This window comes from Macrotis lagotis, chromosome 1 (assembly GCF_037893015.1).
Source record: "Macrotis lagotis isolate mMagLag1 chromosome 1, bilby.v1.9.chrom.fasta, whole genome shotgun sequence".
Lineage (NCBI taxonomy): Eukaryota > Metazoa > Chordata > Mammalia > Peramelemorphia > Peramelidae > Macrotis > Macrotis lagotis.
The window spans coordinates 795,386,894-795,409,931 of record NC_133658.1 but is presented as its reverse complement, the minus strand read 5'-3'; the positions used below and the strand labels follow the sequence as shown (position 1 = coordinate 795,409,931).

The 23,038-nt window shown below is 40.2% G+C and overlaps 3 protein-coding genes across 7 annotated transcripts in view; 2 read left to right on the top strand and 1 right to left on the bottom strand.

Annotated features, from left to right (window-relative positions):
• BACE1 (beta-secretase 1) overlaps positions 1–5,058 on the top strand; it is a 30,374-nt gene extending 25,316 nt beyond the window's left edge. The window contains exon 9 of the mRNA XM_074216767.1: positions 307–5,058. Within this exon, the coding sequence (XP_074072868.1) occupies positions 307–548 (242 nt within the window). The 3' untranslated portion in view covers positions 549–5,058. The remainder of the gene's footprint in view (positions 1–306) is intronic.
• On the bottom strand, positions 4,953–23,038 carry RNF214 (ring finger protein 214). 5 transcript variants are annotated; one of them, XM_074216763.1, is made up of 16 exons: positions 22,982–23,038; positions 21,904–22,042; positions 20,476–21,037; positions 19,696–19,755; positions 16,921–17,061; positions 16,554–16,693; positions 9,902–9,970; positions 8,925–9,021; positions 8,724–8,812; positions 8,174–8,264; positions 7,359–7,457; positions 6,808–7,184; positions 6,548–6,680; positions 6,240–6,347; positions 5,873–5,968; positions 4,953–5,199 (listed from the first exon to the last, which is right to left on the bottom strand). In XM_074216763.1, the coding sequence occupies exons 2-16, from the start codon at positions 22,011–22,013 to the stop codon at positions 5,134–5,136; spliced, it is 2,238 nt and encodes a 745-aa protein (XP_074072864.1). In that variant the 5' UTR covers positions 22,014–22,042; positions 22,982–23,038; the 3' UTR covers positions 4,953–5,133. The 5 variants fall into 5 exon arrangements, with proteins under 5 accessions (XP_074072864.1, XP_074072867.1, XP_074072863.1 ...); XM_074216766.1 differs by lacking the exon at positions 22,982–23,038 and adding an exon at positions 22,563–22,773; XM_074216762.1 differs by lacking the exon at positions 22,982–23,038 and having other exon boundaries at positions 21,904–22,656.
• The window catches only part of PCSK7 (proprotein convertase subtilisin/kexin type 7), a 34,367-nt gene continuing 33,759 nt past the window's right edge, over positions 22,431–23,038 (top strand). Inside the window, exon 1 of the mRNA XM_074216760.1 lies at positions 22,431–22,515. The gene's annotated coding sequence lies outside the window, so the exon portion shown is untranslated. The remainder of the gene's footprint in view (positions 22,516–23,038) is intronic.

Below are 23,038 nucleotides of genomic sequence, written 5' to 3'. Positions count from 1 at the left end.
AAGACTGCAGCTATCCCTAGGTGTGTAGGTGTAGGGCTGTAATTATGTGGCCCTAAAAGAAACAAAAGATTCTTGAGGCTTGAAGAATACTCCCTTTGCCTGGTTGATTGGCTGCTCCTTTCCTAGGATAGGTTATTTATCCAAGTCTTTAAAAAAATCTTTAAAGAAGGGAGCTTTGACAGCTTCCATTAGAACCAAATTCTAGGGTCTCAGTTTTATAAAGTTTTTTTCCATGTCTAACCCAAACTACCTTCAGGCACAAGAACTGTGCTAACTCACACACCACCTTCCTGCTCCCTTCCACAGTGCATGATGAGTTCCGGACAGCAGCAGTGGAAGGTCCCTTTATTACAGCCAACATGGAGGACTGTGGCTACAATATTCCACAGACAGATGAGTCAACCCTCATGACCATCGCCTATGTCATGGCTGCCATCTGTGCTCTCTTCATGCTTCCACTCTGCCTCATGGTGTGCCAATGGCGCTGCCTCCGTTGTCTGCGCCGTCAGCAGGATGACTTTGCTGATGACATCTCTCTGCTCAAGTGAGGGGCCCTCCAGGCCTCCCAGGCCCTCTATGGCTATCTAATCTGGCCACAGGCAGGAGTCATGGAGATAGAACATGTGACCAGAGCACCTCAGGACTCTTACCCACCAGCCTGCCTATCTTGACCGGAGAGAAACAGAAGATACTGGCAAGGTGCGTCCCACAGGGATAATGTCCTTAGAAGGGAAAAGAGGAAAGAAGGAAGCTCTCCAATGGCAGGAAACCCCTTGGTTACTTCAAACCTCAGCTAAGAAATTTTCTGCTGCTTGAAACTTCATCCCTAAAAATTTCACCTAGTTCTTCTCAACCCAAATCCCACTCATTTCCTCATTCCCAGTATTGGTACCATACCCAGCCTTTGCCCTGCTGGTGTCCTGGGATTAGACATGGCCTGCCCTGGTTCTCTTCAGCAGGGGATAATGAACAATAGTCCCTTATTTTTGTGTAGAACCTATATAAACAACCCTAATTTGACTACAGGGGTGAATTTTTTAAAACTTGTGAATAGATGGGGTATTTAAATGATTTTTATTGGGGGAGGAAGCGAGGATAGGCAATGGAAAAAAGGGCAGAGACAGGAAAAGGAGAAGTTAGGGAAAAGCAGTACATAGGAAGAACAGTTCCAGTTTCAGGCCTTGCCATCTACACAGAATACCATCTCATATGTCCCTACCAGGAAGACCCAATTTGGTAAAGCACTCCAGTTGTCATGAAAGAAGCAGACTGACTCCCACACTCTAGTTACTAATAGTCCCTTTCCTATTCCTCCTTATTGACTTGCAAAATTTGACCAGAGTCCTCTTCATCTACTTTTAGGTACCTTTAGCAACTAGATTACAAATCAAATTTCTCCCACTGAGGTTCACTTAGCAAATGACTTTTTTCACTGCCTGAACCCTGTTCCCAGAGTACTGCTACTAGAATTTTGATGATTTCCCAACCTCCTACACTCCCCTCTTCCCTTTATTTCATGCCAAGAGATTAAATGGAATAAGGTAGAGGTTGAACTCCTCAATCAAAGGGTATCAAACTCTTTCCCTTTCTTCTCACCTCCATTACTGAGATATAAAGCTCCCATGGTCTTCTAACACTTTGCAGGCTAGGGAATTCAGTGAAGGAATAGGGTACTTTTCCCCTTAGTCTTCGAAGAGAATCCAATACTTTCAACAAGTATGGAGTTGGGACCTTGGACTTCTGCCTGGATGTCCTTTGTGTTCAGCTGTAAGTGGGGATCAGGCATCTACTCCCTCACTATCCCAGACTTCTTTCCCCATCCTATCATCTTCCCCCGTACCAATGTTGCATTGAGGGGGATGAAACATATTCCAGTGCCACTGGTAGAGTACTGACAGCTTCCAAAACTCAGTGCTCTCTGGTCCTATTGCTGTCTTCAGTACCAAAGCTGTCCAGAGATAGCAGCTTCCTCATTTCATTGTAAGCTTTTCTTCCCACAATGAGTGCCATTCTTTCCCCTGGTTCCCTGGCACCCCAACCCATGTGTTATATTGCCACCTAGGGCTGGGCACAAGGGGAACAAGTTCATCTTTCCACAGCTCAGAGGACCCAATGTAGTAAAACACAAGAAACCTCAAATCCACCTCAGCCCCTTCAGATAAAGCCTCCTCCTGTGCACCACGTTTTTCTAGTCTAGATGGGGGCTGTCTGTGGAATGGAATGGGGTGGGAAGAAGGGGAGAAAACCCATGAAGGTTTCTGGAATTTCCTGTCACAGCCTGGCTACTCTGTGGATCAGAGCCCCAGCAAGTTCCCACAAGCCATAAGCCAATAATGAGAATAATGAACCACAGCTTCCTTTCTCCACCTTACATGTGGTCCCTGTCCTTCCACTGCACTTGGTGCTGATCTGGCTGATGGAAGTACCCTGCACCTCCCAGAATTGACAAGATGATCTCAAAAGATCGTTTCCTCCCAGCTTAGGACTTTACTTGGGAGTGTAAATAAACCTTTGGGATTGCTAGTATGTAACAAAAAGGCCAATTTCTGCTTTATAATCCCTACCCAAAGCTGAGGAAAACTGGTTTTTCCCTAGCTCTTCCCAAGGCATAAAACCAACAACTTTTGTTAGTTGGTCTTGCAGCCCTCCTGTTTATTTTTTTAAAGAGAAAACTGGTTGTATTTAATTCTTCTTTTTACAATTCCCACCAACCTTGAATTCTTAAATGTAAAGAAAATCCCTCTCAGTATCTGCTTCTTGCTTGTAAGATATGTATGTATATATCTATTTTCTAATTCTACCCTCAAAAGCCACTATCCCATTTCCAATGTTCCTCATTTGGCCTACTCGGGGTCCACATTTGTAGGCCAGCAAAGCAAGAGGATAAATGGAACTTGGTGTTGCTTTACAATAGTTCTGAAGAAAAAAAATAGTTCTTAAGACAAAAGGGAAAGAACTGAGTAACACTGGGGTCCCATATCTACCTCTCCAGAAGCAATTGTCATCCTGCTCAAGGTTAGCTTATCCAAGGGCTTTTGCTACAGGAGAGGGGTGTTAACTCTGCTTCTCTCTCCCACACTCTTCATATTCCCTCCACTCCCATGGCTCTAAAGGCTTTCTGGATATAACTAGAAGTTATTGCTCTTACCCAAGTTAGATTCCTAGATTTTTAGGAACACTGCGAGTTATCAAAGGTAGCCTAGCACCTACAAGGCTCAGGGGAGGTAGGAAGATCATAATAAAGAGAATCACGAAAGGAAAAAAAAGAATCGATCTCTAATCCTATCTACCATATTTTTGGCCTCAAAGGAGTCAGAGTAAAAATCAGTTAAGAGGGTAGATATTCATTCATAAAAAGCAAAAACATTAATCAGAGAAATCTGGCAGAGGTAAAAATGGAGGACAAAAGCCCTGTGTGCTAGAGCAACCTCTCACCTCAGTTACAGTTCAGCAACAGACCATTTGAAAAATGCCAAAGGTGACTCATACAGGCCATCTCATTGACCTGACGGCCAGACAATGAATCTTGGCAAGAGAGACAAGAAAAGAGAAAGGAGAGGAAAGAACACCTGGGTGAACAGATGGAAAGGGAGGTAAGAAAGACAGCAAACAGTAAAAATGGGGGAAGAGATGGATGGATCTAGAGGAAGTCTTCTGCCACTCTTACCTAATCAGTAGAGAATGATTTCCATGATGCTACAGAAAAATAAAACAGAGCCCACTCACACTGACCTAGAAGTTACTGATAACAATACAATTTTGTTCTTTCATATGGGGTCTGACACTTAAAGAGTTGGTGATTGATTCACACTTGGATGATTCCCATTAAGGAAAGATGTAGCATTACATCCTGTAGGAATGAAGACTCAATAGCTTAAGGTACAATTCAGAGATCTAATAAAGTATGATTTTTCCCAATATGGAATAAAAAACCCCAGAAAAGACCAAAGGGTAAAATGTAATACTGGTCAGTACATAGATGCCTACCTGTAAAATGCAACCTGGAAACTAAAATCCATGACATGAAGAGGTTTGGTTTCTGGAGGCCTCCCCTCCTCATCCTACTTTGGTCTCCATTTTCCCCAATTACAGAGAACATGTGCCCCCCAGTAGTACTCTTATTTCAAAGATTACAAAAACCACCCCAAGATAATTCTGTTGGTGAATTTGCACAGCGATCTCCTCACCCCAGTGCCTGCTAAGAGCTCACCCAAGGACACCAAACAACTTGGTTGTGAACCAACTGCCTTAACCTTAGGGGGGGGAGGGGGGAAGGGCTAGAAATCTATAGATTGGGAGACCAGAAGCAAAGGAGAAGGTGAGGACTTTATGAAGTTGTTCTGTCAGATAGGGTACAACCTAAGTCAATGGAGGCAAGGCATAGAAGAAACCTGTAGGTTGTGCCAGCCTCTGAACATATACCTGCATCCAGGAAGTGGGGTGGCAAGGGGAATAAGGGTATTTGATTGATATTATTCTCAGACTGTGAATTCAATTCTGCTGATGTAAACTGCAATACTCTGTAAACCTATTGTCTACATAAAAATAATGATCGTTAACACAGTAAATTATTCAAATCTAAAGTCATACTTTCTTGCATTACATTTCTTTCTCTATCAAATCTCATTTTTGTCTAGGATGATGCAGAAACTTCTTGAGGTTTTCAGTAAGTTAGGCATCTTGTTAGACAGTCGAGCAAACACCATGATTCAATCCTACAAGAAGGGATAAGACTTAAGGAAATGGAGCTGCAGGTCAAGCCAAATCAAAGCAAGGTTGTCAGACAGTAGAAGCAGCTTCCTAGGTGTTGTCTGTTATACTGTATTTGAAAATAATTCTGGGCAAGAATACCATCATTTCAATACTACAGTGCATACTATTTTTTCTACAACTTGTACCACCAACTTGTACAACTTGAAACCGCAAGACCAGGGGGAACGGAAAATTCTGCATAATATACATACTTTCATTTATGAATGTTTGCATACAGACTTTCTATACACACATTACCTATATAATAAAAATGTACATGGCATGAGTACACACTGCTGTATAAATATAGAGCTCTAGAATCTTGAACCTCTCCTTCCTTTCATATCTGTCTCTCCTCTTCTTCCTTTCCAGACAGGTTCATCACTTGAGAGTTGGACAAAAGGGACAAGTGTCATTTGTGTTGGTCTGGGCCCAGAATTTGATACACTGGAAAGGAGAAAGAGAAGCCTCAATGTTAAGAGTTGTTTGCTATTGGGGATCAGGGGAGAGGGAACAGGAGGAGAAGGTGGAGCAGGTAATGCCAGGCTTGACTTGACCAGCAATAAAGGATAAGGGATAGAAATTAGACCAAAAGTTCTGACAGTGTGACACTGTACCCAAAAAGACCAGATCTGGAGCAAATAAACAGGTCTTTCTTTTAGAAAGAATATGAAATTCCAACAGTCCAATGCCACTGAGGTATACCTAATACAATTTGTTCCATATAATGATCCTTTCATATGCAGAGATGGTTATCTTTATCCACAATACTCATCCCTCAAAATCTAGGACCATTACCTCCCCCCTTTGTGGGAAAGATAAAGACTTTATCCTGATATTCCCACAAGGCAGACAGTTTGGGTAAATATTCTTGCTTCTGACTAGTGATGTAGGAACTGGATTATCAGAGGAAATCCGTTTTAAGTAACTTTTGACCCATCTTGAGAAGAGGTCTAAGTCTAGGATCAAGTTTTTATTCCATTCCTCCCATCTGAGGTTCCTCAGCAAAATAACCCAGACTAAACTCAGGGCAAAGACTCACACTGTTGTCCAGTTAATGACCATGCCAGTCAGATGGAAGAGGAAGGTAAAGAAGGGATAAAAAGGATGTGGCATCTACCTCCTTGTGCAGCACATGGGCACAGGCCATGGGATGAAGCTCACTGGGCTGGACCAGCTTCTGGCACATTAGACACAGCTTGCAGGTAGATGGCGCCTGCCAGAGGGCAAACAGAGACAAGCTTTCCAGATTGCTCCATTCCTGTGTGTCCATGAGCCCACATCCACACCCATTCACCTAAAGAGTTCAGGTGCCTTTCTCTAAAACCAAACCTTTCCCAACACTACACACTGGCAGAACCTGGCCTGGATTTCCCTTCCATTTTCTCAATTCCAACTCAGGTCCCAAAGCAAGAATCCTTTTTTTTCCCACCTCCCAACCCACTAAAACTGCCTATATCCTGACTTTCAAGGAAACCCATTCTTACATGTGAAGGCCTCCCAGGATAAGACACCTGAGCAGAGGGCAGGAACATGGGAGTATTTATCTGAGCCAAGGGAGCAGGAAACAAGGGAGCTCGGATCCGACCAAGCGGCTGTAGGCAAAAAATAAAAATTAAAAATTGGGAAGTTTACAGTGAACTAAGCATTTTTGGAAAAGGAGCCACTGTATTTTTCAGACTGGCAAAAAAGAAAAATAGATTATGCATCCCAAGAACAATACCCATTCCCTCCTAAATACTTTATACAATACAAGCTTTCTGTAACTGAACTTTCCTCCAAGGAGTCAGCTCACCTGCGCACTTGCTGCTAAGCGCTCCTGTTCTGCTAATCGTGCAGCCACCAGCTGGATGAGCTCCTCCATCGTCAGTCCTGCCATGGTGGTTCGAGCTGTCTTAATCTGCTGAAGGATGTTGGTCATTTGTGCTCTAAAGAAGGAAAGGGTTACAGGGATGAAGATATTGTTCCCTATCTGTGGAGACTTTCATGGGTCTTCTACTTGTATCTGTACCCCAATATATCTCTCAGGATAGTAATCCTTTTTAAGAAACTTACTTGTTGCACTGTGGAAACCGAGCCAGCAGCTTCTCCAGGATCTTTTCTAGTTTGTCCACTGGCTGGGGTCGGTGAGATTCAGTAGGAGTCTTAACACCACCCAAGCCTGGTGGAGGTGGGAGGGATGTAGCAGAGGATACATGTGGACCATGGGGGCCAACAAGAGAAGCCAAGCCAGGACTATTTCTCCCATGGGTGACAGGTAGAGGTGGGGAGGGCTGATTGGGCCTTGAGATAGCAGGGTTCAGCATTGGGAAGGATAGGGCACGAGGATCTGCACTGGGCATGACCATGGGCATGGTAACCTGCCCAATGGAGAAAGGCATCCGAGGAGCCAGGGAAGGATTAGGTGAAAACACCTGAAGCATGAAGTCTGTCTGCAGAGTGGGAGAGATTTAAAAAAAAAAGGAAATTTAGGATATGGCAGCAGACACCACTGAGTAACTATTAAATTGAACAGAGCCAGCTCCAATAGCTTCACAAATATAATATGAGACAAGAGACTTGACCACCACTCAGAGAGGGGACTTCCCAATTGCCAGGTTACTCACCTCTGAAGGGGGTGGAGGCAGAGTAGGAGTAGGGATCTGTGGAAGGCTACTTAACTTTGCCCCATTCCTCACCAGTTGAATATGGTTATTAAATTGGTCCTAGAAAAGAGATTTAAGAAAATCCCTTGTAACAGTGAACTGGAAGAGGCACAACAGCCTCATTTTGGAGAAGGAAAGTGATGGAAATGTGATACAAATACATTGAAACAAAAATAAAATAGATTACTTATTTGTCAAAGTAAGGAGCTTCCTTTCATTAAAAGTGACTAAAGAGCAGGTAGGTGGCATAGTGGAGAGAGAGGTGGACCTGGAGTCAGGAAGAACTTGGTTCAAGTCCAACCTCAGACACTTACTAACTCTGTGATCCTGGAGAAGTTATTTAACCTTTGTCTCAGTTTCCTTATCTATGGGGCTAATATCACTTAACGCCCAGAGCTATTGTGAGGATAACAAAAGATATTTGTAAAGAGCTTAGAAAATTTTAAAGTGTTTTTAAATAATAAATTTATTTTTATATATTATTTATATATTTTTAAAATAAATTTATAAATTTAAATAATATAATTTTAAAAATAAGTAATAAAACTAAAATAAAAAATATTATTATAATTATTCCTATTATAACAAAGGATAAAGGATCATTTGTCAGAAATGATCCAAATAGGCATCCAAGTTGCTTTCAACTCTCAGAAAACAATTCTGTGAAACTTTAACAACTCTTTTATGTGTATGTGAATACAACGAGACAGGCCATAAATTGACTACATTAGAGAAACTCTTCCCTGCCCTGATCTACAGCTTTTCATTAGACTCACCCGGACATTCTCCTTCATCATCCGAACTCCATTCAATCTTGTCTCCCACTCTTGCTTAGAACGGATTGTTTCCAATGTTGGAGGTGTTGACCTTTCCAGAAAGCAATAAGAATTTACATCTAGAGAAAGAAGCTCTGACCTCTCTCTTTAAGATAGCAAAATGAGTTAAACTAGTGGGACTTGTCAAACTAAGGTACAACAGAAGTCTCAGAACATCTGAGCTCCAAGTTCCTTGTCCCACTGTAAATCATATGTTTACTAGTTCTATATTCAACGTGAGTCTCCCAACAAAGGAAGAAAGATTTTCTGCCTCACACTATTCTACCTGGGTCCTCCAAATGCCTAAATAACAGATGAATGAATTATCAGAAGTTAATCCATAGAAACTTAAGCCTATTTGGGAAGTTCAATGTACAAATGGAAATTACAGTATAAGTTTGACAGTATAGAACTGGACTTAGCTTTACAAGATTTCAGAAAGCCAGTGAAGTAACAGCCTAAACTTGAACTCTTAAGGCCTGTCAGTTCCAGTCCCAGGAACATAGCTCACTTGATATAGGTCAGGTGCAGCTCTGCCTCCTTTTCTGCTTCTTCCAGCTTTAATACTAGCAGTTCTTTCCGGCTTTCTAGAGATAAGATCTAAATAAACAAGGAAAAGGCTTATTAAAACTTACATCCACGTGGGATTAGCTTTGGACAGACAAGCAGAGGTTTATAGACTTGGTTTCCAGAGATATCATCCCCTCCCTACCTCAGCTTTCCAGGCTCGTTCAGTTTCTTCCATAATGTTCCGGTTGATCTCACCATCCTGATTCTTGAGCTTGTCCAGTTCCATCTCCCATAGTTCTCTGAAGGACAAAAAAAGAGGCAAGACTGATGAAGTATAAGCTTGATGGGTAGAGTAAAACAAAAATTAAACCCAGAGTTGGTCCAAGATAAATTTAGAAGGTGAGTCTGAAATAATAGAGCCTTACTATAAAGTAAAAACTATAAAGTACTCTTAAGACTTATTACATGGTCCTCCATATGAAATTCCAGGGAGGACAAAGCATACTGTGCCTTATTGACTCCACTTGCAAAGAATTGTACTTAGGAGACAGAGCCATCAAAGAAGTCTAAGTGTCCTAAATTTAAATAAGCTAGAGTTAGGAAGATTCAGATTTGTTAGGGAGTCTCTCATGGTTCCCAACTGGCTTCACCTATGGAAATTGTATGGAAGCACACAATGCCACTTCTAATCCTATATCCCAAGGCAATCAGAGTAAAAGTTCCTGTGAGTACAAAAATGTTTATAGAAGCTCTTTTCTCTGGTAGCAAAGAACTGGAAACTAAGGGAGGCATGTGCACTACCACTTACCTGTCAGGCTACAAGGGCTGGCCTGCTACTAGACACTGGTCCTCTTATTTTCACCTCCCCATGTTCCTGTTATAAAAATGGCTATGCAATGCTATCCTCACGTTTCTTCCATTCCCATTATTTCCCTCCCTCTTTGTTGCACAGATGGTGGCACAATCATATATAGGACTGAATGAAGGATAGGTCCAGAAAGGATAACATCCTGGATTACATTGTCTCAAAACAGGATAATGGCTGGGAGTAGCAAGATTACTCAGACTAAAGGAGAAGAAAGTGAGGTGAACATTTAAATTATATTAAGTGTTTTTTTTAATTTTTTAAAGGTAAGGATAGGGAAAGGGATAAAAATGATTTTAGAGAAATAGTCCTACTTTTCCTCAGCCTGTTCTGCGATTAGAGAAACAATTTTATTCTCCTTCTCCTCCTGATTTTCCAGTAACCTGCATGTGTGAGAGAGAGAGAGACCAATTCACTTCCTGAAGTTTCCACAGCCTTTTCCTCTTTCACACATTCCTGCTTTTGCCCAAAGCCCTCATCTCCCATTCTGTCTTTTCTGGGGACTGGGAAGTCAGTTATTCTGCTGATAGCTGATGATTGAGGCTGGACCCAAGTGAGGTGGCTAGCTGGAGAAGTGGCTCTGCCTTTGGCCCTTTGCCACTCTACATGCAGTGCTTCCATGAAGCTCTCTAGAACAGAGTGATCCTGCTCAATCAAGGCTCTTCAGTATAAAAGTCCTATTTCCTTCCCCTGCTAGACTCTCCACTACTCACTTGAGGTTAGGCTAGAGCAGAAACCCCTCTAAGCCATTATTTTCTGACAGTAGCCCCACATTTCAGAGAAGAATAGTCTGACACAGAGATTGAGGTTAACATGTTCTCACTACTTTCTACGATGTTTTCAAAAAGCTTCCTGGGTTTTTTGGTCTTTGTACACCTTAAGCCTAAGCACAGTGCATAGCCTAGCATCAGCAGGCACTTAATGAATGCTTACTGAATGAAAGGGAGGAAGGAGTAAAGAGAAATCATCAGGTACAACCCTTCCACTTTGCAAATGGAATGAGTACAAATGATTTGCTCCAGGTCACACAGATATTAAGCCCCAGAGCCCAGATCTTGTGACTCCATATCTAATACTCTTTCAAAAGCCTGTCAACAAAGTATCACACTACTTCTTCATTCAAACAACAAGCATTTATTAAAGTTATCCAACATTTACCAGGTGACAGAGGCAGTCAGTGGATACAGCACTGGGTCTGGAATCAGGAAGACCTAGATTCAAAACCAGTCTCAGCCCCTTACTAGCTGGTGACTCTGGGCAATTCACTTAACTATTGTCTGCCTCAATTTCCTCAACTGTAAAATGAGGGCGATAATAGCACCTTTCTCCCATGGTTGCTAAGAGGATCAAATGAGATGTTGTGAAGTGCACAGCTGAGGGCCTGGTACACAGTAGGAGTTCCCTCCCTCTTCCCCTCCCCCTACATTTAGGCCAGGAAATACGATGCCCTCACATTACTATAATTAGAAAAATCCTTTCTGCCTCATACCAATGGGAAACATTTGTTAATGTAAGTAAAGGAAGCAGGTCCTTTGAACCATTAGAATTACTAATGGTTCAAAAACTCATGACCTATATGTGTACCATAAGTTTGACTTGTTCTGTTGGATGTTCTAATAACAATACTACAATTTTTTTTTAAATCTCTAGATCATCTTTCTTCAAAGAAACTTTACAAGATACAAAAATAACGCTACACTATGACCCCCTAAATGTTCAATAGGGGAAGGGTTAAATAAAAAGTACATTTATGTAAAAGTATACTATAATACAATTAAGACCACAAGCATAAAGGATACAAAGAAATCTAGAAAGATTGTTTTTAAATAATGTAAATTGAAAAAAAGTAAGTCTACATTAATATGACTACACAAAAATTAATAAAAATATGAACAAAGAATCCTTAGGGGGACTTATAGAGTGACTCAAAATGTATGTTATTTATAATTTATAATTATAATTTATAATTAACATATTTTTAAGCTAAAGTAAATTGAATGTAAAGAGCTACCAAGGAAGTTTAATCTTTTTTGTTGTCATTCAATATTAAATTATTAAATTTTATTTTAAAGGAATTTTATATTTTATCACATTTTTATGTAGTCAAGTAATAATCTCATTTAACAATATGTGAAATAGGTGTTAACATGATTTGTGTTATACTCAATAGTGAGTCAGGGGCCAGATTAGGACCCAGATCTGCTTTCTCAATCCAATTCCCAATACTTTAGTTTAGACTCCTCTGCCTTCAATATGCATAAGTATCTTCTATCTTAAAACAAAATAAAACAAAAAAACACTTTACATGACTCTGAGATTTTCTAAGGTAATTACACTATTTCTCTTCCTCCTTCTGCTGTTTCTTCTATCTTAAAAAAACAAAAACACTTTATATGACTTATAATTTTTAAAGTAAAAACACTGTTTCTCTTCTTCCTTCCTTCTGCTGCCTCCATTTACTTATTACTCATTCACACCTTAACCTCTAAGAAATATGACTTCCATCTCACCACTCCATTGAAATTATAATCTTGATGTCACCCAGTCTTTTCCCTATCTCTATTTTCTGCAACATCTCGGCAACTATTTGCCAGCTTAGCCATCATCTTTTTCTTGAGACACCTTCCTTTTCTTCTCATCTAACTACTACTTCTCTCTCTTCCATCCCCTAACTTATATAAGAATTCCCCAAAATGCATCTCTCTCTCTCTCTCCTCTCCATCCTTCCCCTCCCCAAGAGATGAAAGGGACCACAGAGATCATCTAGCCCAATCTTCACATTTTGACACCTCTCAGATTGGCCAATATGACCAGAAAGGACAATGATCATTGTTGGAAGGGTTGTAGGAAATATGGGACGTGAATGCATTGTTGATGGAGCTGTGAACTCATCCAACCCTTCTGGAGAGCTATTTGGAACTACGCCCAAAGGGCAACAAAAATGTGTATACCCTTTGACCCAGCAATACCACTACTGGGTCTATACCCTGAAGAGATGATGGAAAAGGGTAAAAACATCACTTGTACAAAAATATTTATAGCAGCCCTGTTTGTGGTGGCAAAGGATTGGAAATCAAGTAAATGTCCTTCAATTGGGGAATGGCTTAGCAAACTGTCGTATATGTATGTCATGGAATACTATTGTTCTATTAGAAACCAGGAGGGATGGGATTTCAGGGAAGCCTGGAGGGATGTGCATGAACTGATGCTGAGTGAGATGGGCAGAACCAGAAAAACACTGTATACCCTAACAGCAACACAGGGGTGATGTTCAACCTTGAAGGACTTGCTCATTCCATCAGTGCAACAATCTGGAACAATTCTGGGCTGTCTGAAAAAGAGAGTGCCATCTGTATCCAGATAAAGAGCCATGGAGTTTGAACAAAGTTCAAGGACTATTCCCTTTAATTTAGGGGAAAAAAAACCAGATATCTTATTGTCTGATCTTGTTACCTCTTAGACTTCTTGTCTCTTCCTTAAGGATATGATTTCTCTCTCATTACGCTCAAGCTGGATCAATGTACAACATGGAAACAAAGTAAAGACTGACAGATTGCTTTCCATGGGGGGTGGGGGGTGGGGGGAGGGAAGTAAGATTGGGGGGGAAATTATAAAACTCAAATAATATCTTTAATAAAAAAAAACAAAAAATATCTTCACATTTTGCAGATGAGGAAACAAGAATAGAAAGCTTATATGACTTAGCAAGAAGAACTGGAATTTGAAGCCAAGTCTTCTGAAAGCCCAATTCTATTTTCAATGAATCACACACCTGGATGTTACATTATTACCTCACACTTAACAGGCCCAAACCCAAACCATTATCCCTCTTGGCTTCTAAATTTCCAACAAGAGTAGCAATATTCTCAACCACTCACATTCAAAAGTGTAAGACTCTGATCTTTAACTCTGTTCTTTTCCCTTTCTTCCTATATCCTGTCAGTCACCAAACACAACTGGTTATTTCTTTAAAAAGTCTCTCCCTTATTTCCCATTCCTATTGCTAAAATCCTAGTTCAAACTATTATAACCTCACTTAGTTATATTTATTCAATTTATCCTACACAAAGATGCTGTATTAATCTTCCTAAAACATCATTATGTTCATTATGTTACTCCCTTTCTGAACAATTTCCAGTGGCTACTCATCACTAAAAAAAGATAAAAGTTCAATGACTAAGGTCTTTCACAACCTGGCCCCAATCTATCCTTCCAATCTTATATTCTACTACCTCCCAAGATGAACCCTCTACTCCATCCAGGTCAGTCATCATTTACTGCACCTTCAACATGCTGACTGAACAAATGTTTTTACCCAAATTATTCCTATGACCAGAAATTCCTTTTTCCTCTTCCCTAAATCAAATCTCACCCATCTTTCTTCCTAAGTATAGTTCAAGCTCTACCTCTTTCACAAATCACTCTTTAATTATACTAACTTAATGACTTTTTCCTTTCTAGGTTTTTGTTTTTGTTTTTTTGCAAGGCAAATGGGGTAAAGTGGTTTGCCCCAAGGCCACACAAGAGTTTTTTCTTTCTTCTGAATTATATGCTCCTTTGTGTGGTTAACTTTTCATATATGGATTGCTCTCCAATAAGACAAGTAATTCCATGAAGGGGAGGTCCTTGATCTTATACTTTTTTGCAATTCCTATTAAGGCTATGTACCTAATAATTTCTCGATAAGCCTTTATGCTAACCTGAAAGTATATCAGTTAAACAGAACAGAAGCAGGTAAATTCCATGGAGGCCTTAACCATCACTTTATTTTCTATTCAGGAGAAATTGACTTTTCCAGAATCATACAAAACTACATCCCAGACCATCTGATATGAAGAGTACTTCCATCTATAAAATCAACAACATCCTTACCTAAGCACTGAATTTGCTATCAGAAAACCTGATTTCAAATCCCTGATCTACACTTACTAGCTGTGTGGACAAGTCATTTAATCTGAATTGCAGTTTCTTAATGTAGGATGAGGGAATGAGAACTATAATAATTGTATTACCTAGTACATAAGACTGCGGTTGGGCCTATACAAGAAAATTGTGTAAAATATTTTGTAAACTGTAAAGTGCTTTATAAATCTATTATCACTTTAATATGTATCAAAAACAAAGAATGCAGCATGAAAGCAAAATAAATTTTGATTGGCATTGCAGTGTTTCTGCTACTCATCCTGAATTTCAGATGGGAACATGGATCAATTGATGGGTCATTCAAAATACAAGTTCAGCATCTCACACAGAGAAAGCTCTATTCATTTGCCTTTCTCAAGTTTTCACTGTCAAAGTCAAGAAACTTGGAATGTAGCCCTACCCCAAGGACATTGTAGTGATGGCCTCACCTTTCTGATGCTAGCAATAACCTTGAAGGATACAACCTAGGAAGCAACTCAAGCCAGAGAAACTGCCTCCAGAGTAGACAGCCACAAGATACTCTCCATGTCAACTTCAAAAGGTTTTCCAGGGAAAATGTAAATACATGACAAAATTTAGTATTTCTCCTTTTTTGTTTGGTAGAATATCTCTATTTTAGAGTCATTTACTTAGTACCTTACTTCAAACAGTTCAAAAACTTTACAGGTTTGTTTTTAATATTATTCATCCTCAAAATATTCATTTGAGACAGAAAAGAGATAATGCCATAATTCCTATTTAGGAGGAAAGAACCCCAAGAAATTAAGTTGTTCAAAGCCTACAGAAAAAGTATTTGTTAGATGTAGCTTTTTAATCATTCAACAAATATCTAAGTGCACCCTACGTACACAGCCCTTTCACTAAGTTCTGTGGAGTACAACAAAAAAGGAGGACATGGTCTCTAACATGAAGAAACTTAAAATCCTCACGAAGAGGTAAAATATAAATATATCAAAAGTTAACTGGGGCAGCTAGGTGGCACAGTAGGAAGAGCACTGGCCCTGGAGTCAGGAGGACCTGAGTTATATGTTACATCAGACACACTTAATAATTGCCTAGCCGTCTGACCTTGGGCAAGTCACTTAACCCCATTGACCTAAATAAATAAATAAAAATTTAAAAGTTAACTAGCAATAAAAGGAAGTACGGACAAGAACAACTAGGATAGTCCTGAAGAGAGTAAAACCATGGTAGATTAATTTGAGTGGGAAAAGCTTCATGGAAAGGGTGGTCCCTGAGGATGGGTCTTATCAGATAATTAAGATCTGCACAGGCAGAAAGAAAAGGGAGAAGAGTGCTCCAGACAAAAGGAAAAGGATGAGCAAAAGTCAAGAGTCAGTAACAAAGTATGTCAGGGACCTTAACATTTCTTAAAAGCAAAGAAATCGCTACATTCAGGACCATAGAGCCTCATGCCCATAGTTCACACAAATGAAGACAATCCCTACACACAAACTATACTACTAATAGGAGGAATTAATGTTCAGAAAGAAGACTATTTTTTCATCTGAGAAAAAGAACCCTATACTTAACAAAATAGGGAAATGTTATAGTAGTACTTAGGAAAAATTCCACTGAAAACCTAAATGAAACCTCCAACACTAATCAATAGCAAAAATTTCAATTATATATAGCTAGGATCTGAGAAAACCAGATGCCGTAAAAAAAGACAGCAATAACTGAAAGAACTTATGTCAAATGCAAGTCTCTCACATGATTTTTTAATACTCCAAAAATGCACAGCTTCATAAAATCATAGAATCTTAGAGCTAGAACTGACCTTGTGGCTCATTCAATCAGACCCTAGGCCAAGGGCATGAATCTATCCTACCATAACCTTGACAGTGGTTATTTTTAGCCTTTGTTTAAATATTCTCAGTTACTCTTCTTAACTTAGTAGTATAACATATCTTTGCTATTGTCTTAGAAAAGAGTTAAGACCCTAAGTGGAACCAGCTCTTTGGTGTAATTATAATATTAGAAAGGTCAATGGGTCTGTGAATCCCATAAGGTTTTTCCTTTATTCCAAATAGAATGAATTACCTTCTGTTCTTCTCACAGAGCTTCTCAATTTCAGCTTTCAGGTCCTGCTCCTTCTGAAGAAACTCCTTCTTTTCCTTCTCTATCTTCTTCTTTGTTTCCTGTCGTTTGATGGTCACATCCTGGATGGCCTTTAATATCTCCTAAGGTTGTAACAATCATATAATACAGGAGGTAACTTTTTGACGTTTGGCTCAAAGGTTATCTCTACTCAACACAAATATGTGAGAGAAGAGAACAGCCAGAAAGACCACTCCAAAAAGGTTTTAAGTGTTTTGCTAAGGTATTTATGCCTCTCCTCATTTCCACTGAGAGAAAAATAAAAGCAAAGTCTGATCAGAGGCTAAAACAAGCCTACATGCTGGAATACCTGATGACTCTTCATCTCTTCTTCTCTCCGCTGCTGTAATTGCTTTAGCTGCACCTGAAGTTGGTTCTCCACCTGCCTCTGCTTGTCTAATACTTCCTGGTACCGCTCCTTCAGCAGTGTCCTTTCTGTCATCATTTTATCCTGGCAGTGACCATAGGAGGAAAGGTGGTGGGGTTTTATATTATTTATTCACCAAAGCGGAAAGTAGACTTTCCAAAAGAGAGGACAAAATGTCTAATACCAAATGACAAACAAGCCTCCATTCAATTAAACAAGTATTAAATGCCCACTATGCACTAAGCGATTGAAGACACAAAGACAAAAAAACAAAATAGTTCCTGCCCTCAAGGGAGCTTACATTCTAACCAAATATATCCCTTGAGAAGGAAGATTGGTGAGTCCTGAGAACTCCTGGAGAAGGGACAAAGAGCCTTTCTTTTATATTTTATTCAGTTAGATTATCTAGAAAATTTTTTCACCAAAAGGAAAAATCTACTATTGAATGGTTAGGTGTCTAAGTCTCTAAGACACTATGGCTCAGTTCTGCCAGTGCCCTCAAGTCTCACCTCAACTTTTCTATCTTTATCAGCAAATCAAGGACTGTATTACTCACCTGTCAAGGAGGTTCTACAGTTTTACTAATGAGGCTCAAGCTAATGATTTCTGCAAGCACTTGGTCACCACGTAAAATTTAGACTCAAATTATATTAACAATATACACATAAACTGAGCTTATTTGTTACAAAAAGAAAGGAACATATAGCATATTTAAAACTTCTATGGCTAAAAATGCTTAATTACCAAAACAAAAATAACAGCCTCTCCAAGAAAATATAACATCAGGCTATGTTGGACTAAGTGATGAAATGGAGCCAGGTCATCTCCAAACAAATGCAGGAATTCTATCACTGATAACTCTACTACTACCATCCAAAGGATCAAGAGCCTCTTTGGTCTGCTTGTTTTATAGCAATACTTTGTCAATAATTGTGATTCTTTTTCTTTTCTATAACACTTTGTACTTTGACTGGTTCCCTTGAATCATCCTTGAAATACCTGATCTACCCACACAAAGCAACCACTGTAACAACTCAATTTTCCCTTACACATTCCCTATCTATACTTTAAAAAAATAACCTAAGTAGGATAAATCATGAAAAAAAAAGTTTCTTTTCTTTAGACTTTCCTTTATTCTTCTCTCCCTCTATCCATGTAAAATCTTCAGCACAACAAAATCAGTTAGAGGGAAAGAAGCTATTTAATACCAATTTTATCACAGACAATAACAATAACTTACATTCCTACCATAGCTGAGGAATTGCTTTTTCCACAACCACTCTTTGATGTATGGACACAACCTCAGAACTAATCTGCCTTGACTTGCCATCACCTTATGATAAGATCAGGTTGGCCAGTTTACTCCTTTACCCTGAATCTTGACATCTTTTAATGACAAGCACCAGGTACACCTGAGTTTCAGGCTGAATCTATCCTTTCTTTACCCACCCAAACTCTCCAACATGTCACCTTCTCAAAGATTTTTTCATCTAGCTGGGAAAATTCTCTACAGTGACTTTCCCATTTTCAAACCTTTTAATTACTTTTTCTAGTTAACTTGTTTCCTTCTGCCTTCATTGTAACTTCAACTTGCAAAAAATCATTTCACTTTCTTATTTCAAACTATTTGCCTATATTCCTTGTGCCTGACCTCCACTTAGTTCATACTCCTTGCCCTGAAGGCTCTCTCTTGGCCCCAAAATGTCTACATTAATAGCCTTCTTTCATTACAACAAAGATACACTCAAGTGAACATATTTTTTGGGATTGGGATTTCTGCCAAGCTCAAAGCAAGGTGATCACTGATGAAATATAGCACAAATGAATGCAGTCTTCTGCCTAGTTTCAATTATAAAACAAGGTGGAGACAACAGCAATTTGGGTGAAAAAAAATTGAAGAATTTTACCTGACTACAAACTCAATACAAACCAGGTCACGTGGCTGGTATATGGCTAATATATTTAACCTAGATTACCAGAAGAATAATGCCCCAAACAAAATAGTATTTCCACTGCAGTCCACACTGATTAACCCACAACCAGAACGCTAGACTCCATTCTGGGTACCACATTTAAAGACAACAGCATAGCAGAATATATGCAGGGAAGGCCATCAAATCACTTTTTCATAGCTGTTTTCATATATTTCAAAGGCCATCATATGGAAAAGGAATTAGACAGTCTGTTTAATACTAATAAAAGCTAACAATTACATAGAACTTTGAGGCTGACAATATACTTTGATCCTCATACCAATACTATAAGATTGGTGCTATTTTTAATCTTCATTTTACAGATGCACTGACAGACAGGTTAAATGACTTGTCTAAGGTCAAACAGTTAAAGATATCTGAGGATTTGAACTAAGTTCTTCCTGATTTTAAGACCAACATACTATCCTTTTGCCACTTTGCAGCCACAAGAGGGAAAAGGACTAGGTGAAAATCACACATTGAAAAATCTCATCAAAATATAAGAAAGAACTTTCTAAAAATCCGAGCTGTTCAAAATCAAAGTGGGCAGTTATATGAGATAGTTAACTTGCTATCAATGTAAAACTTAAGCAGAGACTGGATGAATATCTATCAGAGAAATTATAGCAGGAATTCCTGATCTATATGAAAGGCTACACTAGAAGCTCTTAAAGGACCTCTCTAATTCTCAAGGAATTGATGACTTCTCATCAGTGAGTTTTGGGACCACCATGCAAATACCTACCAAATTCTTTTCAATATCCTGATCTGTATTCACCTCCAAATCAGCAGTCTTGAAGTCAGTCTGCAAAGGGAAAAGTAATCACATTCAGAGCCGTTTGGAGACACTTTAAAGTAGTAAAACTGCTCCAAGACTGATATTCTTCCCTCTACCACAGAGTGCCCCTGACACCCCTAAGAAACCAACCCTTTTGCTATCCCTTCTGTCAGTTAGGGAGCAAGGGAGACAAAGTGGATACTCTAATAAACAATCATCCTTGAAAACAGCCTCAACAAAGACTCAGCAATAGACTGAAAGAGGAGTCTAAAAGCTGGAGATGATAACTGGGTTTACTAAAATCTATTTTTGTCTACCACCAGAATCTATTACCTCTTCTGATAAAGCACTCTAGCTCCTAGAAGAAATAACACTACCAGGCAAGGCGCAATATACTTCTTTGGATGTAGGTACAGCTAAATAAGGATCTTTAGCACAAGGATAAACATGAGCAAATCTGAATCCTAAATAAGTAATGCTTATATGAGGGACATAAAAATTCACACATGTCAATTAAACAGTGTAAAAAATTAATTCTAGGGCATAAAGTTGCTAATTAGAATCAGTCTAAACACACTGTTTACTTAACAGTAGGATGGAGCTATATAGAAATAACGTTAGCCATCTTTGGAGCAGCAACCCATAAAGAATGGCACAGTATATTCTCCATCAAGTATAACAAATTGTCTCCCACCCTCAACAATATTCCCAAGTTCTGGTTTTGACATTTGAAACCTGACACTTGACCTGCACAGCAATGTTCTGAGAGAGCTTCAAGGATGAGCCATCCTGATCCACATCCTGACCAGCTCTGTCTCCTGAAACCCCATTCTCCCCATTTGGTGGAGGTCCGTAATCCAGGCCTGTATCTTCGCTACCTTCCAGTGGGGCAGAAGCTTGTAATTCCTCTTCTGAACAATCGCTGGAAGTATTCTGATGGTTCACGAGGCACTCTGCCTCAAGGGACAGAGGAGGCGGTTGCAGACTATCCCCAGAGTGTGTGTGTTCCTCTCCTTTTGCTACAGTGGTCAAATCCTCCAAATCAGAATGACAAGCTTCAGTACCCAGGGACAAAGGCTGAATGAGTATGGAACCATTTCCAGGAAGATCAAGAGCTGTGGATTCCAAGTTGCCTTCTAAAGTTGTATGGTCCTCTGGGGTTGGTAACATGTCACCTGCTGATGAACCAGGATTCATTTTTGCACGTTCCAAACTAACATCTCTGGTACTCTCCTTGGTTATCACTTGGTCTCTAGAGTCTATTGATAGAGACAAGCTCTTGCTTTCCTGCACAGATGTATCGCTTGGGCTGTTGAAAATACAAGTTAAAATTACTGTAGCTTCCCATGATATTCCCATGCTATTTCATAAATTAATTTATAAAGGGAACCCCAGGAAGTCCTGGTAATTATATTCTATTTTGTAAATGTGTGTTCATTGGTAAAATAAGATCTATTAACATTAGCTACTTATGAATTCATTCAACAAGCTTTAACTGACTGTAAGCACTACATGAAGGATAGGAACTGTGAAAGAGGGTTGGCCTAGAAGGGCAGAACTAGCTAGGACTCTCAGATGATATTCAGATTTCAAGTCAGTGAACAAGTAGAGTTGACTAAAAAATGGAATGTGTGGGATACATGACAGGAGGTCTTCAAGGGAAGACAGAATAACCATTTATTGGAGATACTTTAGATGCAAACAATGATTTGAATAGAAGTTGGACTAGATGACCTCTTCCATCCTCCAGTTCTGTAATTCTACGATTCTATTGTGAGCAGAAGATGCTCTCACTACCCCAAAGAAAGTTAAATGGAGCAGACAAGACTTATATCATGTATGAAACAAGAAGAAAATATTAATTAAAAACATAATATGAACTGGTACAAGTTAATAGTATGACAGATTAGGAAAATGGAAAGTTAAACCAGAGTTGGGCTAATTAGAGGTTTCTTGGAGATGAATTAGTAATAAAAATAAGATAATTAAAATTTTAAAAACCTAAAAAGAGAATGCTTTCATTTTAGATTTGGTTGGACCACCTCACAAAGTATGTAATTCTGTCCATTAAGACCAAAAGTAGATATCAAGAAAAAGTATTAAACTTTTCCCCAAAGTTCAGCAAATATTTTTAAGCACCCATTTGCAACTTTCCAACAACTACCCATATATTACCTGAGACCTTCAGGGAGACTTTCCTCTATGTTAGAACCACAGGAGGCAGAAGCAGTTTCTTGAGAAGCAAGAGCAGAGGCCGAATCACTGCTTAGCTCAGAAGCCATCATGCTCTCTGCATTCAGAAACAAATCCCAGGCTGCAAGTAGCAAAGCATCGAAACAAATTTATCGCTCCAGTTCAAAATGTTCACAATTTAGAAACCCAGAGAAACGGGGGGGAAAGAAGGGTGAATTCTAAAAGGCACTTTTATTTCAGAATAGTGTTAGTCATTGGTCAATTCCAACGAATGCCTATTTTTCAGAAACAATCAAAAACACATATGAATGCATTATTCATTTAAAACAAAGAATGGTCCTTGAGAACTACTTCTTTTTTAAATGTATGCATGTAAATCTGTAGGCATGATTAGGTTAATTCTATTAATTCCAGGAAGGTTTTGGTTTTTGTTTCGGCTAATTTGAGCCCCTCGCTTCAGACTCTCGAGTTGCCATAATTGTATCGAAAGTAATTGTAAGATGACCGATGATAAAGGGAATAAACATTCATATGGCAAATACACTTAGCGTTGGTGCTGAAGCACTTTCAACAATAATTCCAAGGAGAAAGCAGGTAAGAAGGGCCCGTAGCCTTCCTTTCTCCCTCCGACTCATGGTTACCTCCGAGACAAACAATGAGGGAACAGAACCAAACTGAGGCCAGGAGCGCTGGACCGGCTTGTGCCGGGGCGGGCAGGGGCTCCAGGTGGGCGAGCGTCCCCGCCGCCCAGGTGAGGCCCACCCGGGGGCAGGTGTGCGCCCCCCACCCCGGGGAGCGGCCGCGGGGCACAAAGGAGGCGCCGGGGACGCCGCCGCCCCGGGCCCCCGCCCCCCGCGGCCCGGCCCCCGCCCCCCGCCCCCCGCCGGGCCCCTCCGGCCCCGTCACAACCCCCCCCGCCCCGCCCGAGCGCCCCCTCCCCGCGCCCCGCCGCCCACCCCGCGCGCCCTCTCCGGAGCCGGCCGCGCGGCCGCGGGGACGGGGCGGGGCGGGGCGGCCGCGAGGGAGGCCCGGGGCCTGGGGCCGGGGGTCAGGGACGCACCTGAGCGGGTGGAGCGCGCGGCCGGGGGGAGGGGAGGGGGTCGCGGGGAGGGGGAGG